The 27496-nt window shown below is 37.1% G+C and overlaps 1 protein-coding gene across 3 annotated transcripts; it reads right to left on the bottom strand.

Moving 5' to 3' along the window:
* Positions 1–7275: 7275 nt before the first annotated feature.
* On the bottom strand, positions 7276–27158 carry trip10a (thyroid hormone receptor interactor 10a). Of its 3 annotated transcripts, none has more exons than XM_055034981.1 (15): positions 26835–27158; positions 22672–22787; positions 22081–22137; positions 21690–21837; positions 19981–20043; positions 18395–18499; positions 18166–18294; positions 17490–17636; positions 17205–17390; positions 11616–11780; positions 10629–10738; positions 10270–10402; positions 10046–10134; positions 9823–9956; positions 7276–8617 (listed from the first exon to the last, which is right to left on the bottom strand). In XM_055034981.1, the coding sequence occupies exons 1-15, from the start codon at positions 26856–26858 to the stop codon at positions 8466–8468; spliced, it is 1758 nt and encodes a 585-aa protein (XP_054890956.1). In that variant the 5' UTR covers positions 26859–27158; the 3' UTR covers positions 7276–8465. The 3 variants fall into 3 exon arrangements, with proteins under 3 accessions (XP_054890956.1, XP_054890957.1, XP_054890959.1); XM_055034982.1 differs by lacking the exon at positions 11616–11780 and adding an exon at positions 11324–11347; XM_055034984.1 differs by lacking the exon at positions 11616–11780.
* Positions 27159–27496: the final 338 nt, after the last annotated feature.

Raw genomic sequence — 27496 nt, 5'->3', positions numbered from 1 at the left:
TTTTCTCTTTCCTCTTTGACAATGAAGTAACCCCACATGCACTTAGATATCCAACAGTGTAAAAAAAGAAAATGTAATCAAATGGAAAGTCTTCATTTTCAGAATTATTTCTAAATTACCAATATTGTAATACAAGTATATATATATTTATATATAAATTGCTTATACCCATTTAACACTCTGCTTTAAATTTTTTATCTTTTAGAAAAGTGGATTTTTTTTTCCTTTACATTCTGGACACATTTTCGAATTTAGAAGACAGAGTGAAGCTTGGAAGCTTCACTTGGTGTTCTTGTTTCATTTTGTGAACTCTTTAGAGCATGACTGGGCAGGTCAGTCTGCCCGGTGCCTGTATTCTCTGACCGTAAAGTCTCATCCTAGTTACCATTTTAAGAATGTGTTTGTCTTGACCTTCTTGTAATCTAATTCTCAGGAATAATTTAATAAACACACATCCGTAAAACCTCCTGCATTGTTCTTGAGTCTTCAAAGATGTAAATATACACATACACCCACATTCTGTCACAGATGCCAGTTGTGAAATTCGAGGTTTTTGCAAACTTTTTTGTCAGCCACAAAACTTTCTTCTTTGCCGACATTTGTGCTCACAGTACTCAACTCAAACAACTCATTTTTCCCAAACATTTAGGAAAGGTTTCAAGATCTAGCTATAAGTTGCAGCAAACTGGGTTTCCTGAAAGCATTTTTAATGTGGTACCAGTAGAGACCACCCACATTCAGTTTTGATTGTCATTGTTACCTGCCAGACAAAGGTAATTCTGTGAACATTTGAGTGAAGTGGTGTGCCATAGATAATATTTTATATTTGTTTACATTCATGTTAATTGAGATCCCCATTAGCATCAGAAGCATGCTGCATCAACTATTCCTCCTAGGATCTGTTTACATAAAAAAGACAGCTGGTTTTAATTTCCCATAGCTGCATGGGACATTGTCATGAGAGACATTCATACTGTCTGTCTGTCCATCTGTATGTCTGTCTGTGCATAAAACTGATGGAGAATGAAAAGCTGCTGACAAACTAGAAAGAAATATGAGAATTGAAATAATGTGAGGCCAGAATGGGTGGGAATAAGATGAATTGAACTCAAGGCACATAGAATAAACTAAGCTTAAAGGTCATACTTGCAAAAAAATGAAAATAAAAAACACAATCAGACACTAACTTAATATTATAAATAGTGAAGCAAACTCAACCATAACAGTCAAAGGAGCGGGCTTCACAAAAAAAGTCCAATGAGGATTAATTTTAACAAAATTCAAAGACACAAAAGCCCAGAGGGACTAGAACAACTACAGTTTTAATAAAAGGATGGCCTTTTTGGTGTAACTGTGTCTGCGTTATGTGAAAATACATGAAATTGTGTGGATTAGTCAGCTAGGTTTAGGTTTTTAATTATAAAAGTGCAACTATGCTCTATTTCAACACAATGCGCAGGCCAGAAAGGGCTAAATGTTTTCGCAATATTTTCTCATTACAGTAACATTATTTGTCTGGCAAGTTAAAGTCATTTCCCATTATTCTTTTCAGAAATAAATCTATGAGACAAACTTCTTTGCAACAGTACAAAGTGCCTCAGGGCTTTCAAGTTGAGACGCAAACTTTGACTGACTCAATCCGTCACTTCATCCTGACCTCCTGGAGCAACTTTTAATTGCACTTTTTCTTTTCCTATTTATATGATAAGTTCCTGTATTTGGAAGGGCTTCCTGACGTTTCTCATTTGAAGAACTTTATATATGTTTTTTCAAACTGCTCCTGCTTTACTTATTTGCATCTTCTGCAGTGTTTGCTTCTGTGCTTTGCAGAGCAGCCTCTTTGTGTTTGGTTTTCACTCCATGTGGGTTGTTGGTTTGCCTGATGGGAGGGGCAATAAAACAAAAAAACTGTTATTTATATTCAACAAGCAACACACCAACATTGTGTTTCTGTATTTGCACTTTAAGCACAGCGTGTGACAAGCAGGAAAGGTTAAAAAAGAACAAACGTAAAACAAAGATGAAAAATATTATTTGTACTGAGCCCACAGCCTGGAGAGCTGGTTGATGCCAGGCAGAAATGCTGAGCATCTCTTAGTGGATGTATCACTATGCTCTCATGTGAACCTCATCCTGGTCCAAACTTTCTAGAATACAGTGGGGGGGACACATTTTGGCAGCCTGCATTTTCTCCTGCTGAAAAGAGCTCATTAGCATCTGTTGCCCTCAATTGAGCTTCCCAGACAGAACTTTCCCTGAAGCTGAATACAAATCCTGCCTCTTTATTTCTTACTGAGACACCCAGGACCCGGCCAATTGGGTAAGCCTGTGAATTCCAAACTATGGTCAAAAATAGTCATCTAATTGGTCAAATGTTTAGGGAAAACTGCACAGTAACACAGATGTATTTTTATTCACTTTTTCATATCTGTTTCGTTGTAAATACAACCATAAATCCCTGATAGTATAAGTCATATATTCAGATATCTCATTAGCCAAATTGCGTCTGTCAGTTATTGAGTCCTATTTACATTTCAAATCTGCTCAATCTTTTCCTTCAATTTAACTAAAAACCTGCCGTCTATTGTGCAATTATGTAAAATGTCAACCTTTTTTGAATGCTCTGTGATTCAGTATTATGTATACAGGTACATTGTCCCATTTTATAACACAGTCATGTAACTATGTTACCTTAAATAGTTTCAAAGAATGTGTATCATGAAATGTATCAAATATATGATGCGTCAAATATGCATCATAGTATCTAACAAATATGATTTTTAAAAAAAGTATTTAGAAATGTAACACTTTGAAAGTGGGTCTCTCTCTTTCTGAAATTCCACCTTCAGAAAGTCTTCACAACATCACTCCTCTGTTAACAACATTTTTATCATTGTTGCACTGAAAAGTAGCTAATATAAGGAGCCCAGCATTTGTCCATGTGTTTGCTTATTGCTGCCACTAGTCTGAAGGAGCAGAGTATGGGTCCACTGTGAGGCAAGACCTTGGAAGATTGGAAACTGCACCCTGAAGGCAGCGCTTGATCCACCCAGTTGATTTTCACAGCTCAATGGTTGCTGAAGGGAGAGTAAAGGATTTCTCAAACATACAAGGACGAATCAAAGCAACACTCCAGTTATGGTTTTGATAAGGGAATAACATTATAACATGATGTTAAGCTCAAAAAAGTTGATTTTACAAAATGATGCCCAAATGATTTAAAAGGAGCAATTGACAGAGGTTGATGTAGCTTCTTTAATCTGAAGACTCACTGGTCTGTCATGTAATGGCAGTTTAATACGATTTCCTAAGATGACATAAATCTGTGCTGTACAGGAAAATTAGGCTTCTATTAATTAATAACTTGGACTAAATAACGGGTACTTAATAAAGGTGCAATATTTTAACATGCAATGAATAAAGCTGGGCTATTAAACCCAGTAATATCTTATTCTACGTTGTTACCATAAAAGACTTTATGAGGATTTCTTATTATCCTAATTGTATTCTTGGTATTAGTGATTAAAGTCTACGCTTGCTTTCTCCCTCTGTGGAATAATTAGTTGCTGAGATGTCAGAGAGCTGTGGAAGATCATAACTTAGATGAATAAAATATGATCAGTTAGATATAAAAGTATTTTCTGTTTAGAAAGTAGTGCAGTTCAGTAATTGGTGGTTTCAGTGAAATTCCAAAAATGAAATGCGATTTTGAGAAAAATATGTGTATTGTAGGTGAATATCCAAAGACTTGCGGTCAAAATTAGTAACTGCATACAATTTTAATATACTACATTGTCTTGTTTCTGTGATGGTAATCTGTCTTGTTAACAGAGCAATAATTTTAACAGAATAAAAAGCTTTCCTGTAGAAATGGTAGAAAATGGAAGCAGCAGTATGACGCATCAGTTCAGGGTTTTTTTTTCTCCTCTTCTTCTTTCATTCGGGTGTTTGTATGTGAATGACAGGTCATGTCACCGCTGGGTCAGCCACTCCTTGGAGAATGTGCGGTCTGAAATAAAAAGACTGGGGAAAAAAAGCATTGCATCATCACTGTGCATGTCAAACAACATTTAGGGAGCTCCAATCAAAGCAGGAAAACATTGTGACATCTCATTTGAAAACAACCAGAGCTTAAAGATCCAGTGAGAAATGATGGATGTGTTTATATACCATGGATTCCCAGTGGAACAAGAGCCAGTCTTTCCTAGAGGAACAGGGTTAAAGTTAACATCTAGCATATTGTTTTCAGTTCATTTCATTGCTTGCCTGTTTAGTTTATTCTTCTATGTTGTACTGGAAAAATGTGCTTTGTTCCTTGTTGCTACGGGGTAAAGTAGGTTTCACTATAAATCCTTTAACAACATGAAACTCATGGCATCTTTTAACTGCATAACTTTCAGTGAAACCCTCCGAATGCATCTGAAAGCTGTTTTAAAAGAAAGCCAGTCATGTTTGTTGTGATTTTGTGACTTTTAAATTGTGTACAAGAATGCAAAACATTTCAGTCAAACGACTTTAAGTAGTCTTGCTTTAAATATTAAATAATTTATGCTAACAGAACACTGACACCCCAACCCACATAATGTCCTATGTCTAAATAAAAAAAAGAAAGAAAATGGTTCTGTCATTTTGCACCAAACAGGAATTGAATAACCCAGCGACAGCATGAGTCAAGGCAATAATGAAATAAGAATAAACAATGGCGAACTCATTAAGGTTTCAGCCGATGGCTTACTTTTCTTCTCACCCCACATTAAAGATGTTTTATAGTTTATAATAACATTTGGAACAGTTATTTTTCTGTAAGGATAGGTACAGTTAATTCTTCTCCAGACTCCACTGGGACACAAAAACTTAAAGGCTTCATTCGCAATCTTTTTTTCTGCAGCAATAGCTTGAAGATTGATTTCTAAGCTCTTCAATCACCTGTGGTGCAGTAGTCAGAGAAATAATTGCTTGCTTTGTAACATCACCTCAATAAAAGTGTTCTGGTATTTAGTGTCTCAGAGAGGTGGAGTTGGCAAAGTTCTGCTGCAGATTGTTTATAGTAGCTTTTATCACTATATTAGCATAACATTAAACTGGACTAAAAGCATTGCTAATGGCTATCAAATTGCAGCTTATTAGTTTATCAGGCATTAAAAAGTTTAAATTGGGTAGAAAATGAAGACCATTAATTGTTGATTCTTGGAGCCTTTGTGAGAAATGCAAACAAGCATTTTTTCTTGAAGTCATGGAGTCAGACAAAAGCACTGTCAAATGTCACATTTGTCCACCTGAAACCATTACAGTTAACACAATCCCAATGAAACAACTCAAGGTCAACTCATACAACTCCCAAGAACATTTATGAAATCTATTTCACTTTATTCATTCAGGCTTTTACACGCATTCATTGTTTTGTGAAACACATTCGTATTATCTGAAAAATATCTTTTTAGCTTACCATTCCTATGACGATCTTCCTCAATTCATGCCAATTTGGCCATCTGTGTGATGTTTTTCAATAATAAAACTTCAAAAATTAATGATGGGCACATTAAAGCCTATGAACCGCCTTAAAAAAAAGCAGTTTTTGTAGCTCATTTGGGCTTTGCCAGAAGTGCAATATGCATAAAATATGAAGCCACATCCAGCACTAAAATTGCTCTTTCTTTAATCTCTGCGTGATCATTGTGAAGTTTCTCATTAATACCCCCACAAGGGTGAGCAGAGGTAGCAGGATGCAGTATTGCCTCCCAGCTGCAGGCAAGTGCAAGATATCAGCTTAGGGGAAAGCTGACCTTTAATGCATCTACAGGGTTAAGGCTTTGCATACAAATTTTGATCTGATTCCTCAGTCATGTGGCCAGTTATTCACCGTCACAAAATGTCACTGCTGGATTCTGCCTTTGCTCAGTGGATCTTATCAATATGCTTCATTCTATCTGAAAATATACATGAATACTCCATTAAAATGTTAATATTCACGTTTGAGGTTGTTGTTATTCTTTTCACTTGCGTGTTTCTGTGAATTAGATAATAATAGAGTGGCAACCTTGTAAATTTGGGGTTATTTAATTAGTCATTAAAAACGGCATGGCTCCAAAGCTAGTATAATTTAATCGCAAATGCAAATGCAAGGAACTATATTAAAACACAATTATGTAGAGGGAAGGGGGGGAGAAGACCAAAGAAATTATGCAACATTGCCACCTACTGGTAAACTCTAAAACTTTTCATGCCTCCTTAATTCTAAGCAGTAATGTCCTGGAATTGAGATTTATTGCAAATATTGTGCTCAGATTTTGATGTGAGCTATAAGAAGAGATGCAATGTATTCAGACAATAACACACACACACTAACAAAAAAGACACAAATACTATACCTCTGTGTTTTTATGCATGCACACCTCAAAACCTATAACTCAAGCAGGTTGAATTGCAATTATTTTTTTTCTCTTATTTTTCCAAGTTAAAACTTAAAAAAAGCAATAAGATGCTTGAAGTTTCTCACATTTTGCCGCATCCAGCCAAAAATATTTTCAGATTTTAATTGGGCTTTTGTTAGACAATTATTAGTGGATAATTGCGAAATAGGTCAAATACAAATTTGAAGTTAGATGCAGCTTAATGGAATAAATTGCTTCAGAAGTCAGCTAATTACTTGACTTCTTAAGCCAACTTTGTGCATCTTAATTCAAATCTAAATCCAGATGTTCCATGAAGACTTTGGTGGTTTGTTAGGAAACATTCATGAATATGCGGCATCACAAATACCAAGGAACTAACAAGGCAGGTCAGAGATGACGTTAAGACGATGTTTATAGGCAGACCAGATTGTAAATATAAATATCCCAAACAATGTGAAGATCTCACACTATTCAAATGATCATATGCAGTGTTGCCCAAAAGCAAAGCCACAAAGACATGGTCATTCAAAGCTAACTGACAGGACAACAATTGGAGAACTAGCGAAGATTCATGGAGAATATTAGTTGAGCATTCTACAAATCCATTTTTTTTAATGGAAAAGTGAAAAGGCTGTGGAAAGAAAGCCACCTCCCTAGTGAAACCTAGTGGTGGCAGCATCATGCTGTGGGGATGCTTTTCTACAACACTGTGAGCAGCTGGTCAAATGTGTTGGATGAAACCAGATGTAGGGTTATAGGAAAGGCATGTTTCAAAAATACTTAGTACTGCAATTATAGGAAAACGTGATAAAACTTGAAAAATGTTCGAAGGAGTATGAGTTGTATTGCAAGGAGCTGTAAGTAACATACTTTACACTGTTGGTAAATGTTTCACTAGTTTATTTTTCAAGTTTAAAGTGAACATTATGACTTCTACAGTTGAAATGTGCTTTACAATTACTAAGTATCGAAAAAAGGACAAATTAGCTCAAAAGGTATGTACACAATGCTTTAACCAGAAAGGCACCAAAGACAAGTAAGTATTAAGCATAAAGGTAGTAATCTGTACTACAGGGAAAAAAAATCTTGTGAACTTTTATGGAACTTCAAAAGCAACAAACTTCAAAACTTGCTGATTTCTCTCACAATAAAACAACCTTTATTTGAATAGTTAAAAATGCTAATAAGACAATAGTGGTGTTGTGATTGCTAAAATATATATATTATATAAATACAATATTCTCAATGTAACATATTTAGTGTGTGCAATATTTCCTCCCTTTTGTGGCTACTGTCCGTCCCACACTTTGTGCAAGGAGGAAAAAAAAGCAACATCCGAACATCCTAAATACAAAGAGTTTGCTTGTTTTTTTCAAATATAAACATTTTTATTCATACACACTTGTAATAAATTATCTCTAGTACAATATCTAATAAAAATAAAACAGCAGCAGGTTTCTATCAGCTGTTGTAAGAAAATGACATCTGCTGTATTTTCTTTGTTACTGATAAATGTCTGGAATTAAATGATGATATGAATGTGATTGTCTGAACATTTAACAGTTTGAACAGGTTTTTTTGTGTGTGTGTATGTTTCACTGTAACAGAGGATTAATTATTGTAAAGCTAAAGGTGAAACATTCTTGCACCAAAATCTCGAGTGAGCACACTCAAGTGGCATTACAAATCAAAACTGACACTGTCGAGGCAAATGAAAAATGAAAGAGGTAATGCATAATATGGACTCTGCAGCATGAGGGGTTGGCAAAGGTAAAAGCTCAGGTTTTCACAAAAAAAAAAAAAACAACCAAACAGACAAAAAATATTCTAACCAACACAGGTGTTAATAAGAACTATCTGCTCGAAAATGTGAGTGAGAACTCTACTGCAAATTTACAGTTTATGTAATCATAATAATCAGATCTGGTGCCTCTCTTGTAAAAATAAAAAATAAAAATAAACATATCAAAGCACTTTTGAATGGTCTCACCCATTTCTGACATGGCTTCATCATGATTGTTCCAACATGTGGAGGAAATGACGTTAAAATGGTAACCTGAATGTCTCTCTCGCTCATTTGTTTAATGTGATGGTGACATAAGATGTAGGTATGTAACCTTCATCTCCATTGTGTCTTCGGACGCGGGTCCAGCCGTCTCCTTTGTCCTCTTCCACTACAGCCAGCACTTCCCCTTCCTGCATCGAAATGGTCCCTTCACTGGCACCTGAAATGCAAAACATTCATTTTGTAATGTGATAGTAGCTGTATCAATTCAGAGATTTACATACACTGATGAAATCAGACCTAGAATTATCTTGAATTATGTTTTTTTCCCCACTACTTTCTTCAAAATCAGACATTTACAGGTTAATCAATTGTGTGAACATTTACAGTTATTACCTGTCCTGGTTTTTGACCATAAGGCAGAAACCTTGTCTACTCTTAACACTAAACTTAAAACACTCCTTTTTGGAAAAGCTTATAGTAAGAGTGGCTTAGGTTATTCTAAGCCAACTCTATAGTTATGGTGCTATATACACATTTCAGTATAAATAATTTGCACAAAATGTCAAACACACAGCTTTCTTGTGTGACATCATGAAAAACATCCAAAGAAATAAGATGAGATATCAGGCAGACAGCTGTGAATCTCCAATTCAACCTTAGGAGAAAATCATTCAAATCATTTGTTTATACTTGCATCATGGGAATGACCAGTCAAATCATACAGGTAGAAAACTAATTCTGTGTCTCAGAGATGAATATGTTTTGGAGCAAAATGTGCTCTTCAAAAGCAAAAGACGGCGGCTGTATCTGATATGGAAATATCAGTATCCACAGTAAAACAAGCCCTGCACAGAGGTGAATGTAAGTGTTATCTCTGCTACACCTGGAAGAAAAGGGGAAAGCAAATATGGAAGTGTCAGCATCCTTTTGTGAGTGTCTTTTTTTTTTTTTGAAGGAAGGACTGATGCATTCTAAAAAAAAATAAGACATAAAAGAAAAGGAACTTCATGAGAAAAATGTTTAGATTTAAGTTGATTTTTGGTAAAAAAAAAAAAAAAAGTTAATGTTTTGGAGTGGTGATCTCATTCCCACAGATTGCTTGTGGGTAGAGCTAAAAAGGTGACAAAGTGGCCTAAAACCCTGACTCAGTTGCACCAGTCCTTGGAGGATCGAGCCAACATTCCAGCAAGCTATTCTGTCAAGTTTCAAAAATGAGCACATTTTATGGCAGTCTGAAGTGCAAAGGAAATCTCTGGAACTTGAATTTGTTAATTTGTTCAATCTTTTTACAGTGTTTGAAATGACAATAATAAAAAATAAATAAATAAAAATTGAAATAAAAACTAATTCAATCATACCAAATATATTTGACTCAAAAATTAAGTAAAAATAAAAATTTGAATTAAATTAAATAAGACATACCAGGGAAGTTATACATCGCTGTGCATTTCCCGATGGGCGCCGCTGGCTCTTCATCCTCAAAGTCATCATCAAACTCGGCATAAATCGCTTGAGAGGGGTCGGGAGTGCTTTCATCCGAATGTGCACCATCAGGGCTGGAAAGCAAAACGGAAATGCGTCTTTTAGAAACACAGAGAATACACTTTGTTTTAAATGCATCTCTAAAGAAAGAAAATCAACCTACCTAAGAACTTCATGAGCTCCATTATTGTTGAATGAGTGAGTTCTGTATCGTAGTGTGTCCCCACGAACACCTGCTTCACACAGCCAAGTCTGATAACAACAGAAACGTGTTTAATGTTGTCAGCTTTATCTGCATGACTGACACACTGTGACATAACCCAGGGTCCTAAATTATAATGAAACAAGGCCGTCGTCTTATGAATAAAGAACAGAGCGGAGAATTACCTCATACTTGTTCAGTTCTCCTCTGAGCCTCTCTATATTCTGAGATGTCTGACTGATCTGGGTTGCAAGACTAGCTGGATCTCCCATTTGAGGATTTTTCTCATAAACATCTTTCATCTTTCCGAGTGCTTCACTGCAAAGGAAAACAAGCAAGAAGACAGGAACAAGGGGGGAGAAGAAGCAAAGTGACTTTCGGTGAAATTTTGATCCCCCACAGCTCAGGGGTGGGTAAACAATTCACTCAAGCTCAGACAGACTTGTTTACACTGCATGAATATTGTATCTATGCTTCCAGCAGAGCGGTTCTAACAGAGATTGCTACGAATGGGCAGGAAGCCGTCATGTGCATGCACACACACCTCTGATCTGCTTCCTTCTGCAGCTCTTTAGAAATTTCCTCTAATTTCTGTTGTAACCTTTTCCTGCGCTGCTCCGGGGGGAGATGGCCGAAGTCCTCCGTCACCGTAGGCTGCAAGAAGTCGTCACAGGAAGGGTGGGTTAGTGCTGAACCCGGACTCGAATTTGTCACCTTCATAAACATGCCGACACCGTGGCTTAAGAACCAGACAAGTGAGAAAGAACGCCCTTTGCAACCAGCTCAAAGTTTAGATCGCTTATTTAGATTTTTTAGATAAATTAGCTCAGAGAGCCAAACACAAAGTCACTTCCCATTTACCAACAATTAAGTGGGTTTTAGATTCCATAAAAGATACATACATATATATATATATATATATATATATATATATATATATAAAACTTTGATTGAAAGAGGTGAGACACAAAAGTAAACAAATTGCAAACTGGATTCTCGATTGATGAGCTTCATCCTGAATTAACAAGTGTCACTTTTCCTCCACCAGATGGCCACCTTTTCAATACAACATCAAAGGTCATCAGTAAGTACAAATACATTAGAAGATTTTTTGATTTTGTTGTTGAGCAATCACATCACAAATTTACAAAAGAGATGTTGCAAAGAAAAAGTGTCCAAGTTTTTATGAGTTAAAAAACTTAGACCCCCACACCATTTTTGATGACATTGTTACCCTACCATGATCTTGTCTGGGGTAAATTTCTGAGGGGAGAAAGAGAAACAGCAAATTTCCAGTAAAAACTTTACAGTAACTTTAACTGTGTACCTGCTTAGGTACTGTGATCTCAAAAGATGGTTGCGTTATGTCACAAATATGTTAATCGATATGCAAAGAGTATGCTTAATGACGCATGCCTTAAGTTTGATAATGAAGAAGAAGATTTTGGAGAGGCAAAGAGCAGAGAATAATGTCTGTGTCACTAGAAGTGTTGGTGGCTTTGCACTCGAATCATCTCCTCTTGTCACTCACCGATCTCCTGAGTGTCCTGAAGGAAGAGATTCTGGGTTTGACTGTCTTATTGATCTCCTTCAAACAGTACGACAGGGGGTCCCGGCCGAACTTGGGGGAAGGGGCTCCATTAGGAGGTGAAGGGGCCGGGGGTGTGGAGAAAGGAGTGAGTGTGGAGGAGGAGAGCTGGGGTTCAGGTAAGACCAAACGTACCAGCACCCGAAAATGAGGTGTGCAGGCATAAGATGGTATAAAAAAGGGAGGAGGGGGGGATGAGGATAACAGAGATATGGGAGGGGACAAAGAGGACAAAAAACAAAAACAAACAAAAAAAAAACATGGTGACAAAGGAAAGAAAAAGACACCGTCAACACGTTAAAGCGCACCACAATGCCTGGAAGGACAACACAAACCCAGCAACGAGCCTAAAGAGCACGAAAGCACAAAGATACATCTTTGGCTCAAATCAAACAGGACATCCCATGCCAATTCGCAATCATTTTAGCAGGATAAACAATCAAGTAAATTATGGACAGTTAAAAAAAAAATTGACTGGATCTGTAAAGTTTGGAAGTTTATTAATTAATTAACTAATTGATGGACTCTTCTTTATGCTAATCTTAAAAAGTTTGGTCATGTTGTTACAACTTGCTCTGCAGTATTCAAATGTCACTCTTCTGAGCTCCTGGTTACTAAAATCCCTTTACCAAATTTCTATGCACCATTTTGTTCCCAAATGCAAAACTTCATTCCTTCCTGCTTATAATTTGTACCTGTTAGCAAACTTAAAATTTGCAAATCGGTACATGTTTCCAATTTTTTCTACTATTTTCTTGAATAACAGAAATAAATAGCTGTAAAAACACCCAAATCCGTTGTTTTGATCAAACCAAAACAACTGTGTAACATCTTGATATTTGCAGTTACCAAACAACACTCCCTTAAAGTTCAAAGCTATAACTGTATTAGAAAAAAATATTTTAAACAGTTGGGTTTCATGATACAAAATATCCAGTAACAGTAAAATAAATAGTATTTTTGCTGTCCAAAAAAGTCAACAAAAATTGTTATTAATCGGATATTTGATAACATCTTTTGAATCTCTGTAAATTTTACTAAAATCAATCAAAAAAGGGGATGAAACTACAATTTTTTTTTTTTGACACAATTTGAATCTAAGAACAATTGCCGTAAGTTTTCTAGCAGTAGGTACGATTTGGAGAGTTGCGTGAATTTGCATGGAATGACCAGAAGAACAAAAACATCACAGTAAGAAACCAGCCATAGCCTCCACACTGGTGCTACAACAGCCCAAAACTTACAACAAAACTCAGGTAAAAGTTGAAGGGCAGCGTAAGACTCAGTGAGGATCATGGAGCAGGCTACCACAACTAAACATCTGTATTGCTTCAGATTACAAAATTAGCAGCTCTCTTGTTTTACAGCTTTCCATCCATCTCATCACAGCATTTTAATTGCCTTTTCATGATTGAACAGCTTACACTTGTTTTTTTTTTTCATAGCAGATTGGTCAGAGTTTACAAGGCTGTATAGTTTGTATAGTTCATCTGTATAGTTCATCAATACTGTAAAAGTAACCATTTAACCATCAGGATTCAGTGTGAGAAAAACTTGTACACGTGCTGCAGAATCCAGAAGCTGACCTACATAAATAAAACTAGCTTGTAAACCAGTGCAGTTGTTATAAATAGCTGGCTTAATTACCAACAGTGGATATAGATTTTTGAGCCAGGGCAAATGGCCTTTATTAGAGCGAGGGTAAATTGACAGCATGGCGGGAGTGAACTACAAACATCTACATCTATGCTGAAAGGTGGAGGGGTGGGGTCCATTAGCTAAATTACACAGCAGGCTGATGGCTTCAAGTCTTCAATGCAGACGGGCTAAACTGCCCTGCAACAAGATCCCGTGTGTAAACACAGAGATCCAGAAGTACAGGACCGTTATTATGTGAATGTCTGCTACTTTGGGGCTACATTTCTTAGAATTATGGGACTCTAACTACAGGAACGTAGTTAATAGGACTGCTTAAGGGCCGAACATAAACCACAAGTTACTTGAACCAGTACACCCAGTTTTCTATTCACACTTCTAAGGTCTAATTAGGAGAGCATGACTGATGACACAGAGCTCTGCGTCGCACACATACACAGAACAGGAAGAGTGCACAGCTGAGCACAGCCACTAAGACATGCAGAGAGAAGAAGAGGTGCTGAACAAGCAGAACACTGCAGGGAAGGAGGAAGGGATCATTTAGTTTTGGGACTGGAGGAGGGGACCATTAGCTGGTTAGCAGTCGGCCAACCATAGCACCATTGAGAAATATTAAAGTTGCTTATAGTTTTGTAGCTGTGTAAAGTACTCTCTGCTCCAAACAGATACTAATGGACCAACATAAATGTTTGACAATTTGAGTTTCTCCATCTTAACTCGGTGCCATTCTTATGTTGGCACAAAGAATTTGTTGTGATGCAGATAGTGCCAGGTTCTGGGCAGAATAATAGAGGCAGTGTGTTTGTGGAGGCCCACGGAGGAAAATTCAATGTAGTTTGGGTCCCGTGTTCATGAAACCACAAGCACAGCAAAATGCTGACTCCAAGTTGACCTATTGGAAGCCAGGATGCAGAGATGCACGACTGTGTGTATTTGGAGGGTCAAGGTTTATTCACTCGCAGCCAAGGATCATGCAAAAGGTCTGTTCTAGAAGTGCTGGAGTGTATATAAAATGAGACGAAAGAGGCTCATGCATTAATGTACTGAGCTTTAGAATAGAGAAAGTATTCACATTGTTGGTATGTTTTCCATGTGTTGCCATAACAACGGCTTCACCGCAACTGCTTTTTGGAGGATTTCCTGGTTCTGCCAAGCAAGACGTCAACTATTATCCTAAAATAGTCACATTAACCTTTTAAATCTAGTTAATTATTGTTCCTAATGGACACTCTGACCCAAGAGTTGAAACCTGAAAAAACTATTTGTTTTTCTGTGAAACACCAAATTGCCTGTAACATTAATGTTAGTGGATATGTTGAAAGGGCTTCTATTTGCAAAGACAATGAGCAATTACATTTACCACCTCAAAAAAATGAAGGTAAAACTCAGAAAATGCGAGTAGCTCCAGAGTCTAAAGTATGAAATTGTAATTTTATTTGTCAAACAAAGGAAACAGTAACAACGCAGGTACAAACTAACCTGTTTATTTGTAGCAGAGAAGATTTCACTACCCTTAACGCTAAGCATTACACTGTGAATCTCACATTGCAGCTCTCGCATATCCATATCTAGAATTATATAAGCATTAGAAGATAAAACAGACTAAACATTCACATTTTCCCCCCTCAAAATGCCTTTCAAACTTGGTTTCTGTAGAAAAAAGGGGAAGGTGAGAGGGAAGTAGTGCAGCTGCTGTTTGTCTGCATGTTAAACCTCTAAAGCGTTACTAAAATTCCTCTTATGCTTCATTAAAAATCTGGCCCTTTTCATAGTGACAGAAGTGAACTACAGCCACTGAAAAGCTGAAATGATTAATTACTTCTGCATATCCATGTAAAAAACAGAGCCTAGCAAAAGTATTTATACACATCGAAACCTCAAATTATCAGGTAATTTATTAGGGTTTTATGATAATAATGTAGTGCATTTGTGAAGTGGAAGCAAAGAATACATGAACTGTATTTCTATCTTTTATCTCTTGTTCTCTATTCAGACCTTTTGTGACATATTGCAGATCTAGAGACCGAGTTTGGTGCCAATTGTTATTTGCTCTGTCAATTTCTGTCAGACTGGATATAGATTTTCTGTGAACTTTAATTTTGAAGTCTTATCACAAATTCTCTTTTGCATTTACAGCAGGTCTTTGACTGGACCCTTCCAATACAGGAATATGCTTTCGGAACCTCGTTCCATCGTCTCAAGTCTTTTTCAGGCTCCAACACGTTCCCTTTAGCGATTATCCAATATCAGCTTCTTCCTTTGTCCAATTTAACACTGACCAATTTTCCTGTCTGATAAAGAATAACATCCCCCAGCATAATGCTATCACCACCATATTTCATTATGGCAATAGTGTATGATATTTTCTATCCTCTAGTAATTTGCATGAATGCACCTTTATGGCTTGTGGCAAACTGAAGCGGAAGCCTCTAATGACTTTCTTCTTCTTTTAAATATTTCAAAAGCTTTTATGCTTCCTTTAATTGTAAAGCACTTTGTGGTTAACAACCTGTGGAAAGTGCTAGGCAAATGAAATCTGGACAGAAAAAGTGATCAGCAAGATGTTCAAATTTCAGATCTAAAACTTCATTCATCAGCTCTCTGGTGTGTTTTATGATCTTCATGATGCAGTGTGTTTGTTCACTTATCTCTAACAAACCAATACTTGGTGGATGCCACCTAAACATTTTTTTTTATTATTATTGGATAAAAAGCAGCTGAATAAATAAATATGTACTTTGAAAAAAGTACATATTTTTTGTAGCTGTGTAAAGTATCTGTGGACTTTAAAAAAAATTTAAATGTATAATTTTCCTTCAACTTCACAATTATGAAATACTGTCTTAGTCTTTCAAAAAAAAAGCAGCAATATAGTTTGAAGTCTTAATATAATATGAATGTGAAACGTTTTAAGAAGCTCTTACAGTGCTCAATGAACCGCTTTAATAACCACAACAACACTAAGCTGTCTAAACAACTGAGGCAAAGAGGTTTCATTAACTCACACAAACACAGACTGCTGACAAAGCAGTCAATCCAGAAGCCAGAGCATAAATCCACAACACAGAAAATGGTAAAGTAAAACCGAGAACAAATCCAGAGCAGCAAACTACAAGATATCAGCTATTAATCCTGCAGGGAATGAAGGAACTCTGCAGCACTCATCATGTGTGGTGAGTAAATGAGAAAACAAGAGATGACTCAGCAAAGAGGTGTCACAGCTAATTGATGGCTTTTTTGGTAAATGTCAGAAAACAGAAGAAAACTAGGCAAGTGGACTCAACCCCTTCATCATCCACAAGGACAACAAACTCATAAATTTAGAAAAATACAACAAATCCATAGCAGATATCAACAAAGAGAAGATTTAAATTGATCCAAAATGCTGCAGAACATCTGTACAAATGTCATAGTAGTTCTTAAATAAGATTCAACATTGCTGAGCAAAACAGAAAAATCTGTATGTAGCTGTGAAAAAGTTGAATTTGTTGTAAGCCATCTGTTTGAGGTATAGAAACAAAGCACTACAACTATGCGTTCATAATCTTTGTGTTCCTACAAATTATGTGATTTTGTGGGAACTTGAAGCATGGCAAGTTATCAGCTTTTTATCTGTGAAAGTTTATAATAAAACTCCAATTTCTTTCACATCTTTTTAAATTCTTATCAAGCATATTTGTTTCACAGAAAAACAAAGTTTCACGTACAAAACAAGCCATCAAAGTAATCGCTTAAGGAGAGGAATTTATCATCGACTTGGTTATCTGTAAAAGATCCAAGTTTTAAATCACCGATTGAGAGTAATAGAAAACTAATTCAAACAACTGTCAAAGTCAGTTCATATCAATGTCTGACTGTAACGAGAAAATGTCCTACCTTAGTCCTCTTGAAAAGCCAAAAGTTTTTACTCTTATTCTTCCCCAGAAGGTCCAAGGGGCCTTTAGGTGTACCGAGGCTGCTGTCAGAGGAGGCTCGGTTAATACCCTGGCTGTAGTCTTCAAACTCTACGTCTCCAGGACGCTCAAATCCAGACTTATTCTGCTCTATTATAACCATGGTGTCCTGCAATAAATACGGTTATTAATAATAGTTTCTGAATAAATAACTATTGCATGGCTCTGTTCTGCGGAATTAAATGTTCAGTGTCTGAAACCAACTCACATTTTTGTCATTGACATTAGTGCCAGCTTTAGTAATCCCTTCCAAGCACTTGCCAATGATGGGCATCACATTCTTTTCTGTGTCTGAGAACAAGATGTAGCCGTGTCCCAACTTTCGTATTCGCCTCTCATCCAAATCCTGCAATTTCTAGAAGAACCAAGACAGGTGACAAACAGTCATTACTTGAAATGAAGAAAGATGTGTGTACTGGTACACAATGGCGTTACTCCTGTTTTAAGGCCTAAAGTTGAGATTTGTGATGTTCCCAGTCTTATCATTATATGGGAGATCAAGATCTCACAATCAATGCTCGAAGGAACCTTGAATTCCATCAAATAACCTAAAAAATAGTGAAAATCTTTGAAAATCTTTTTAAAATTTTCTGGGACCACAAATGATGAAAACACATTTTTTGTTTGGTTTTTTTTTTCCCTCACTGCATTTATTTTTTGAGTTCAGACTGTGTATTTTGCAGAACTCGGATAAAAATGTAAAATGTTTAATGTAGCACTCCAAAGTTAGCAGTACGGTTTGATGTAATTGTCTGTTACAAGTGTAATTAAGCTGCATATTTTCTAAGATCTGGATACCAAATCAATTCTCATCACATCATTGTTATGCCAAAACCCACAGGGCCACTGGTGGCAGGTTTGTGGGCTGCAGCAGGTTGACTTACATTGAAAATAAGTGGCATGTCATTAAAATAGAATTGGCTCTGCTCTTTGTTGTACTTTTGAAGCTGAGCAGCGTAGTCATTCTTGCAGTCCTCAGCTACGCGTGCTCTCATATGCGCCTGCTGCTTGGCCTAAAAGCCACAGATGAAGCAGAGAGGTTGAAAAGTGCAACTTGAATCATGCTAAGTGTTTTTTTTTTTTCTTCGGTGTGTATTCTACAGTAGTTCTTACTTTTTCAACATCAGCTTTTGTGGCGTTGATGTCTTGATCCGTTTTCTCTGCATACTGTGCTGTGCGCTCTGCTTCTCTCCATTCTCTCTCAAAGCGCTTTTTACTCTGGAGGGGAGAAAAACAAACACTTTACTTTCTCTACTAAGGTGTGATCACATCTACCCATTTGTCTGAAGTAACTGTATTGAACTATATTGTGTCATTTAATAATTAGGATCTATTTAGATTATAGTTAATTGGATCAAAATTCAATTTTTTGATCAGTGTATCAGAATGAAAAGAGTTGGATTTGGAGCCAACTGGATACTGTCAGTAATTCACCAGCTATTATTCCTCAATTGCAGCAATACAGGCCATAACTGGCTTTTGAGGATTGTGTTTCATAATAAATGAAACTACAGCTCAAATATTCTGGCATGTTGCCATTTTCTCATCCACCGTCACATATTTATTTGCTTTCAGTTTCCATTCTTTACAAATTTGTGAGGTCAGACACTGATGTTGGACAAGGCCGGCTGGGTCACAGTCTCCAATCAAATTCGTCCGAACAGATTTTCTGTCAATTTCAGGTCACGATTGGGCCAGCTAGTCAAATTCTTCCAAACCAAACTCACTCATTTGGATCTTTATAGATCTTGCTTTGTGTTGTGGAGAGTCATGTTAAAATAGAAATAAATCATCCCCAAACTTTTTGGGAGCATTAAATTGTCCAAAATGTGATTGTACGGTGAAGTATAAAGAAAGCTTTTAAAGAAAATGTCTTCTACCCAACATCTAAGCTAAGGAACAACTTATCTTACTCCTTTACCTTCCAAAACATTTTGTGCTGCATTAAGCAACAAACATCACCAAATATATTACAGCAATAGCAAGCTTGAATGCACAGTATTTCAATAATTAAGTAACATATTACATGCAAATATACACTATTAATAATTTACTGAAAACCTCGTAAGTGTCCAGAACAAATTCTTTGGAATACCAAAAGATTTCAAATCAAAACCTGGTGGCCTTTGCTAGAAAACCTCCAATATGTGGCCTTAACAACTTTCTAGAAAAGATTGCCAAATCTGTTTGGCACGGTGAGGAGACTGGAAGGGAAGCGCAAGTCCCAGAACTGAATGATTTAGAGACTGCAAAGAGGAGTGGCCGAATATTTCTCTCTTTATTTGCTCCAATATTGTAAGACGTTTTAGGAGAAAACCAAGAGCTGTCCAACTGGCAAAATGGGATTGTAAAGAGTAGCTACACCACAGGTGCCAAAAACTGTGACGCCGGTGATTTAAAGGTGAAAAATGTTAAACTGAGATTTCACTTTCCTCTATTAGTGAATCATGTTATTCAAATAAATAAAAAAATTCATTACCAGAGATGATGACTAATTTATTGGGTTAGGATTGATTGTACGGGTAAAAGGAGTTTAAATAAGGTGACTTCCAACTTTTTTCATCTATTTTGACTATAAACAAAACCCACCTGCCTAACTCAACTGCTTTCACAGCCAGTCACCTGATTGTGTTTCTATTCAACCTTGAGTCCATCAAGACATGAGTAAGAAGATTTTTCAATAGTAAAACTAGACTTACATTGTCGAGCTGCTTGTAGGTGCTCTCCAAACTCTGCTGGGCCTTCTTGGCCTCCAATAGATACTGCAGACATTTATAAAAAATAGAGAAAGAGAGACAGAAAGAGTGAGAGGAAGAGAGAGAGAGAAAGAAATGTGGAGGAGAGCACAGAATAAACAATGACCTCAAAGCGCCACAGAGCAAAACAGACAAGAAAACAAATACCAGTGTGTCTGTTGGAGGCGTCTTCAGTGAGTGTCTGTACTTTGCAGTCCAACATGACAAAGACAGCATGTTTCTCACTGAGAAATGAAACACCACAGCACAGACGTCCCTCAAGAGACACTTAAGCTTCTTTCTTGCTGCAGCAATGAACTCTCCAAACATCTACTTTTTCTATTTCTTCCTCATACTACTGCTGTACAAGACTAAAAAAAAAACAAAAAACACACATTTCTTAAACCATTTCTTAATATGGTGATGCAGGCACACACCCGTACGCTAGTGTATAGTAAACAGCACTGTTTAACTTTGAGAAGAGCTTGTATATCTGATTAAAGCAATGTGACAACTTGCAAAACTATACGAAATGAAAGTTGCTCATACAAATATTACGGCTGATGCAAAAAAAGGTGGGCTGTGGGAGTGCAGGTGAATACTCAATTCGTTTACTTAAGACTGCAACAAACATTCACTAGTTTTTATAAGAAAATAGAAATCAATAAATTATTTAAAAACATTTTCTAACTTTAACAGCAGTCAGTAAAACACGACAGAAAAACAAACACAAAAAGCAAAACTCTGCAGTTACCTGGTTGTAGAAGTATGTACACCCTTAGTACCTTCATGAAGCTTCTTTTGAAAAGACAAGTGACTCGTATTGAGTTCTCAGTAGCAATTCATTATGGAGAATTTGATCACCACAGAATAAAGTTCAGCTGCCCTACTAGAATTTTCCAGGCATTTGATACATTTAGTGAAAATTTTAGGGATTAAAAAGGTATCAGTCAGGAGAAGGATACCAAAAACAAATCATAGCTTTATCCCTATAAATATTAGGACAGTACAAATAGCCATTGATAATTGGAGAAATTATGGACCTACTATTATTTAACTAAAACATTTACTATAGTTAATAGAAAGCCACAATGGAAACCTGACAGTAATGCTAAGGAGCTGCAGGAACCTCTGCTTAGCACCGGTTGTGTTTTGCATGTGACAACAATTATCTGCATTCTCTGTGTCTAGACTGAGAAGTAGAGTTCCAGACATAAGTCTTTTCATTTAAAGTAAACAATACAATATGGAAGAAAATAGAAATGTAATCCAGGCTGTAATCAATAGACGCAAATGAACCAAAGAAGCATCTTTATGGGTATTGGGAAGACACAGGAGTAGCCAAAAAGAAGGAAAAAAAAACACATTTATGGTTGAAAAAAATGCTAATTTAATGCTACAATACCCAGGCTGGGAATTAAACCCAAGAGTGAATACTTAAATTATAATTAACATCTGAATTTTTCTTTCAAATTGTCAGGTTTAATATATCTGTTTTCTCAGCTGGATTGAATACAACAAACATCACGCTGCTGTAAGAAAGCACTTTGAGATTATACTTTGTCTCAGTCTTTCACCTTGCAAAAACTGCACTTTGGATATGAATGCATTTCCACTGCATGTCTTAAGTGGCTAAAAATCAGTGCATTCTTGATGCTCCCCATCAAGCTCACCGTCTTTCGTTCCTGCTTGAGTTCTTGCAGGTACTTGGTGAGATCAATGCAAATGTTCATGATCATGTTCTCAGCAATTAGCTCCCTCTGCCCCGCATAGTCGTTCATCTCATTCAGGATGTCCACAAAAGACTGGTAGCTGGACAGCCTGTCATTTAGTAGGAGAAAGGAAAGGGTGGAGAGATGAGGGCCGCTGATAAAGTGATAATTACACAAAAACTCTGCACCAAGCTAAATTATGATAAGGAGCTTGTGGCTTCCTTATTCCTGTTTCCTTCTCAGGGAATTTAAAATATAACCAGCGTCGGCTCAAAACAACCTCATGAGTGACTATGACAACAGAATGACTCCTCAGAAAGAATAAAGACTTTGAAACAAAGCAGCTGCTCACCTGCAGTCTGGATCATCTTTGTTGCTTCGTTTTTGGTTATATTTCTTTGAAAGATTCCTATGGATGTGGATATAAAGTGACACTTAATTAGTCAACAAATTCCATGGGAAACATCCAATAAAGAAGAAATTCTTATGCAACAATTGCAGGGTTTTTTTTTTTTTTTTTTTTTGGAGGGGATTTAACACAACTGTAATAAAAACTACAGATTATGAACAATTTTCAATTCTCGCTCTTCCTCCTTTCACTCTCTGTTTGACCACATCCACTATATCATGCGCCAGTCTGTTCCCACTTCCTCCCCTCTCCAGCAGAGCTCAGCACTCCAACAGATGTGGGCTTGTGTGTGCGGGGAAACAACTGGGTGAGAAAGCGCATAGGATAAGGAGAGGGAGAGAGAGAGAGAGGCAGAAAGTATGCAGCAGCTGGAGAATTGGGCTAGTGTTTCAGAGACAAACTAGAATCTGTCCCAGAGCAGTCATAAGACCAATGAGGATTTCATAAACAACCTTCCAACATGCAAACATTCAAACACAAACACAAGATGCTTTGAGCTGAACACAAGAATGCGTGCTGGTCTAAATGGCCTACCTCAGTTGTTTGGCGTAGCTTTGCTCGATCTCGGTCCTCTCCTTCACAAACTTCACATACTTCTCCACCAGCTCCAGGCCGGACTGCGTGTGCTTCTCTATGATGTCATACTGATCCTAAGGAAAGGAGAAGGAAGACAAATAAGGAAAAGAACGCCTCGAAGTTGAGTTGACCTCCGGGCCACAGCTGTGATGTTTCTCCAAGATTTAGAGAACCTAGTAGAATCTAGAACGGGAGGCAATCAACTAAACCCAACGTGCGTTCTCCTGAATGTTGGATGCTCTTGACATGTGAAAAACATGTCTGTTATGGTCTCCAAAATTCCACCAAGAAATGATTTTATTTACCTTTTTGCTCTTTACTGAAGAAACTCAATTCCTCCATCATACAAGATGGAAGAATTGAATAGATTTTTTTTTTTAATTCCTAAGTCTCTTCTCTGGCTTTTGGTAAGTGATGATCTGACACCTTCAAGCCGAGACAAGTCTGGAAATGTTGAGAAATTGTAATGTTCCCACACTATGCAAAGAGGGGGAAAAAAAGAGTTCCCTGAGTCTTTGACTAAACCTGCAACTGACTTTTAGGTTGAACTTGGGGTCTGTGAAAAAAGGAATTCCTTACATGTTGAGCCTTGTTTCTTAGCACCTTTTAAGCTATTCAAGTAAAAGAAAAGAGATGAAGCTCAAATGACACAGCAGAGCTAATCACAGGACAGAGTTAAGGAGGGCTGCAATTTGCTTAGCAATTTAAGTTCTGAAATACCAACAAAAAATGCATTTCTGTGTTCTTCCTGCAAAGTCTTTAATTGATAAATCTCTTTTTCAAAACTTAGCTTTTTTTCCATTTTAGTACTCACCTTTATAGCATATGATTGTTACAACATGAAAAACTGTTGCTGTTTATTATTAGCAAACACAAAATAGTAGCAGGATTCGAAAGTTAATTATAAAGCAGTAAAATGGGTTAATAAAACGCAAGACTTAAGTTGTCCTTCTATAATGAAGCTTTTTGTAGAAAAAAAGTAATTTGTAATTTGATTCTTTCATTTACATTTTTGCTTTTTCTTACAGTGTTTATACCTGTAAAGCACATTTGAACTTTGCTGCATAAGACACGCACATAAAATTCTGCACTGATGAATATCTGAGTTATGGTGAACCCAGATCTGAGCACCGATGATCTGTGAGAATTAATACCAAGATAACTTTTGCTTTCCACACAAAAATAAGTGAAACTGAAATCTCGCTCTTTGTTGAAAATTTTGGTTTGGATAAACTTCAGAAGCTTTGCATTTTAGGAAAGAACTTCCCAAATCTTAACAGTTTCTTTTATATTAGGAAATACAACCGCTTTTCATCAACATTTCCTTTGTGCATATAAAGCAACAGCTGGAATGACCTGTGTGAGAGTATTTCAGTGAAATGCAACCCTACAGGCTGCAAGAACATGCTACTTCCACCTCCATGTCTTATATGAGGAATATAACGATAGATGAGAGTCAAATCGAACAGGTGTGTGGCCCTAATTTCCCTGTCAAATTATTGAATAAAGGTAGAAACATACTCAAGTTTTCTGACATTTGCAAATAAATATTCTCATGATGGGGAAAAAGGTACAAATTGGCATATTTTTTAAAAAAAAATAAGCTGCTTGGGTTCATTTAATCTGCTTTATGGCGTTGTAATTTCACACATAGGTGGAAAAATATGCATAATATCCCAAGACTTCATACCCTTTCATTTTACCACGACATGAAAGTGCAGATAAAAAGTTGTGTGCTCCAGGTAGCTCCTGCCACAAGCATTTTGCATCACTTAGTATATTATTTGCATACTCGGGTTTTTGGATTGGTTTTCAGTTTGTACTACAGCACTGCAAATTAGAAACGAAGAGGAAGGTTTGAAACGGCCTCAGCAGATTCAATGTGTGCAGTCGGCTCCAGATCTTAAACCCTGTTCAGTTTCTGCATTTTCACAGTCACACACAAAAAAACAGCTTCACAATACAAACAAAAGTTGCAAGAATTATCACATTCAGGTGATCTTAGATAAATAAATGGGCACTTGAACATCAAGATAAAACCCTTTATCCTAATGCCTGTGATTGAGAAGCTCCAATCAAGGTTCTTTTTGTTCCATATTCAAAATGTATTTGCCAATTCTACCACTAAATGATTTTGCACTTTGTTTACCCATATACATCTCAGCAAATGTAAGTTTTAACAGATATTGTAACGCTGTTTATCTCAGGGTGCCACAAAGTAAGGCTTTGTTTTTTGTACACTTTTCACATTATGGAAGAAAACAGCAGTTTTACTGGACGTTTTCCACCCCCTTCTTTGGCCCCAAATGCAAAAACAGCATTCTCAAAACATTTCAAAGGACTCCAAACAATGAAGGTAGCCATAGTTTGATCTACAAATAAAGTCCTGGACATTCTTTAATATAACAGGGAGGGATGCAGCAACTGTGGTTGCACCATTTTTCTAAAAAAGTGAAAAAACACTGAAAGAAATTGGATGTACCCTACCTTGAAAAGGAATATTTAATTATATCCACTTCATTCAAAATACTATTACTATATTTAGAAATGCAAGCAATTTGAAAACGCTGAAAATTATGTGTATATAAATCAGTGTCCTGTAAAGCCGCAGGACTGGTCAGACTACTTATTGCCTTTTATTATCGCCCTAAAGCCACAGTTAAAACTAGCTTTAAAAGGCCTTCATTTTGGCGGTTAGAGCTCAGATAATTTTCACAAATCAGAAGCAGTTCTATAAAGCAATTTCACACAGTCCTTTTAACATATTTTTATAATAAGAAAGCTACAACACTTAGCAACAGGTCTTCAAATGCCTCCATATCTGAACCCAAAGAAAGTATCCAACTTCCTTGAGAAATCATTCAACGCTGGAAGGAGCCACCCAGGATGTGCAGCTTTCCTATAAAAGTTCCACAAACATTTCAGTCCTGAATCATTCATTCCTGCAGAAAATTAGGGGCATGGGAGCTGAACTCACTATCACAACTAAAGCCCAGAACCTGCGTTCTTGCCATGAACCAGTAGCTTAAAATAGCCACCGGATTAACAACAATCAGGAGAACAGATGCCAAAGAGCTGAACCTGCGCTTTGACTCTGCAGCCAAACATTAACAAAACCAATGATGCAAACAGGAATGTGAATGATGTAGCGGGCCAGGTTGGGCCCAAACACACAAAAATGATCAGAGGTTAAATATTTTTCTAACATGCCCATGTAATATTAAACTGTACCTTTAATTACGATGTGCAGAATTCATGTTAAAATGTCCTGCAGAAACTTTGTGCAATGTAAAAGGAGCTTCCCTGAATTTTTCAAAGTAGGGCAAAACTAATTAGGCTGTTGTACCATTGCATAGGATGAAAAAAAGAAGAGAGAGTACATACCCAGGGGGAGAGAGTAATGAGGCCGAAACCTCCTTTCCCTCCTCTTTGCAATGCTCCACTTTACACATTAGGTTCTCTGAAAATGTACAAGTGGCAAAGCTTGTTTTGTTAAGGTTCAGGACAGTGCCAATCCTTTCACTCCTGCTTCCAAGAAAATAGCTTAGCCTCCACGACAAGGCTGTGCTGCCTTGATTTGGTTTTAATCTTGCACAGGGCTCCTCTACGTGCGTTCAGAAAGCAGTGCTTTGTGGAAACAGCAAACATGCCAGTCAGGTAGATGCGCCTTATCAGTGACGAGCCATTGTTGCCAAGTCACATCACAGCAGACGATTTCATCTCTATGGAAGCCAAGTGTGACAAAATGTAAACAGAGAAGAAAAGACACAACCCTCATGCAGATGAAGTACCCGCATGCAGAACAAATTGAGTTTTGACACTGCAGGAAATCAATCTCCATACTTTTGCCTGAACCGTGAACACGACCTCATATGTCTCATCACTTAAACTACTAAAAGCTAATATAGAAAAGGTGTTTTTTATTGAAAATCTGCAATTAAAACAAAAAGCAACAAGGAAAAGGGCAGCGCTCATATGTGCTTCGTTTTGCAAAAAGAAAAAAAAAGGAAAAAAAAGTTAACCCGATTTGCCAAACTTTGTTCCTCTGCAACTTCGTCAACGTGCAGAACAACAGCGCTTTACAGTCACCCTGGAGAGGTTTCTCCTCATTGTGGACTCACCCAAAGTTCAGTGCCCCAGTCCATGTTCTTTGCCAAACTGTTTCCTGAATACAAAGAACTTCTTCCAAAGTTATCCCAGCCGCCGCAGCAGCAGCAGCTCGGAGGACGGACGGCCCGCAAACAAACACAATCCCGACTTGACCAGTCGCCAAGTAAACACCAGGGCGATCCACTGGCGCTTTTTCTTAACAAAACGCGCAAATCGGCTCCATAATTAAACCAATCAACTTTCGCTGGCAGCCGTTGTTATAATAAGTGCAAATATTTTTCATAGCGAAGGAAACAGAGGGACAAAGTAGCTCACGTATCCGCGTCACTCCCAAATCCCAGAGTTAGCGCGCTGTCTTAAAGGGCCAGCGCACTCACAAAACCCACCGGGCCAGGAAACTGCGTTACATCCTGAGGGCTTGGATTGTGTTACATTTCTATTTCCTTCAGCCTCTTCTCCCAGCAGATACAAGCATGTTGAAAGTGTCTTTTTAATAGCCAGTAGTTGAAGTCAGGAAGAACAGTGGAGAGTTCAGAAAGAGATACAATGAGATGCAATGTTTCAAGTTAAAAATAAGTTGCATAAATTACTCCACTATTTTATTTAATCCAGTATTTTTGAAAGATGTGCTCTGATAAAAGTCTTACATGTTAACACATTCAAAAACCAACAA

The sequence above is a fragment of the Poeciliopsis prolifica genome, unplaced genomic scaffold (assembly GCF_027474105.1).
Source record: "Poeciliopsis prolifica strain line A6 unplaced genomic scaffold, Auburn_PproV2 SCAFFOLD010, whole genome shotgun sequence".
In the NCBI taxonomy this organism is placed as follows: Eukaryota; Metazoa; Chordata; class Actinopteri; order Cyprinodontiformes; family Poeciliidae; genus Poeciliopsis; species Poeciliopsis prolifica.
The sequence above is the reverse complement of the archived record's forward strand: the minus strand, read 5'-3'. Positions and strand labels throughout refer to the sequence as shown.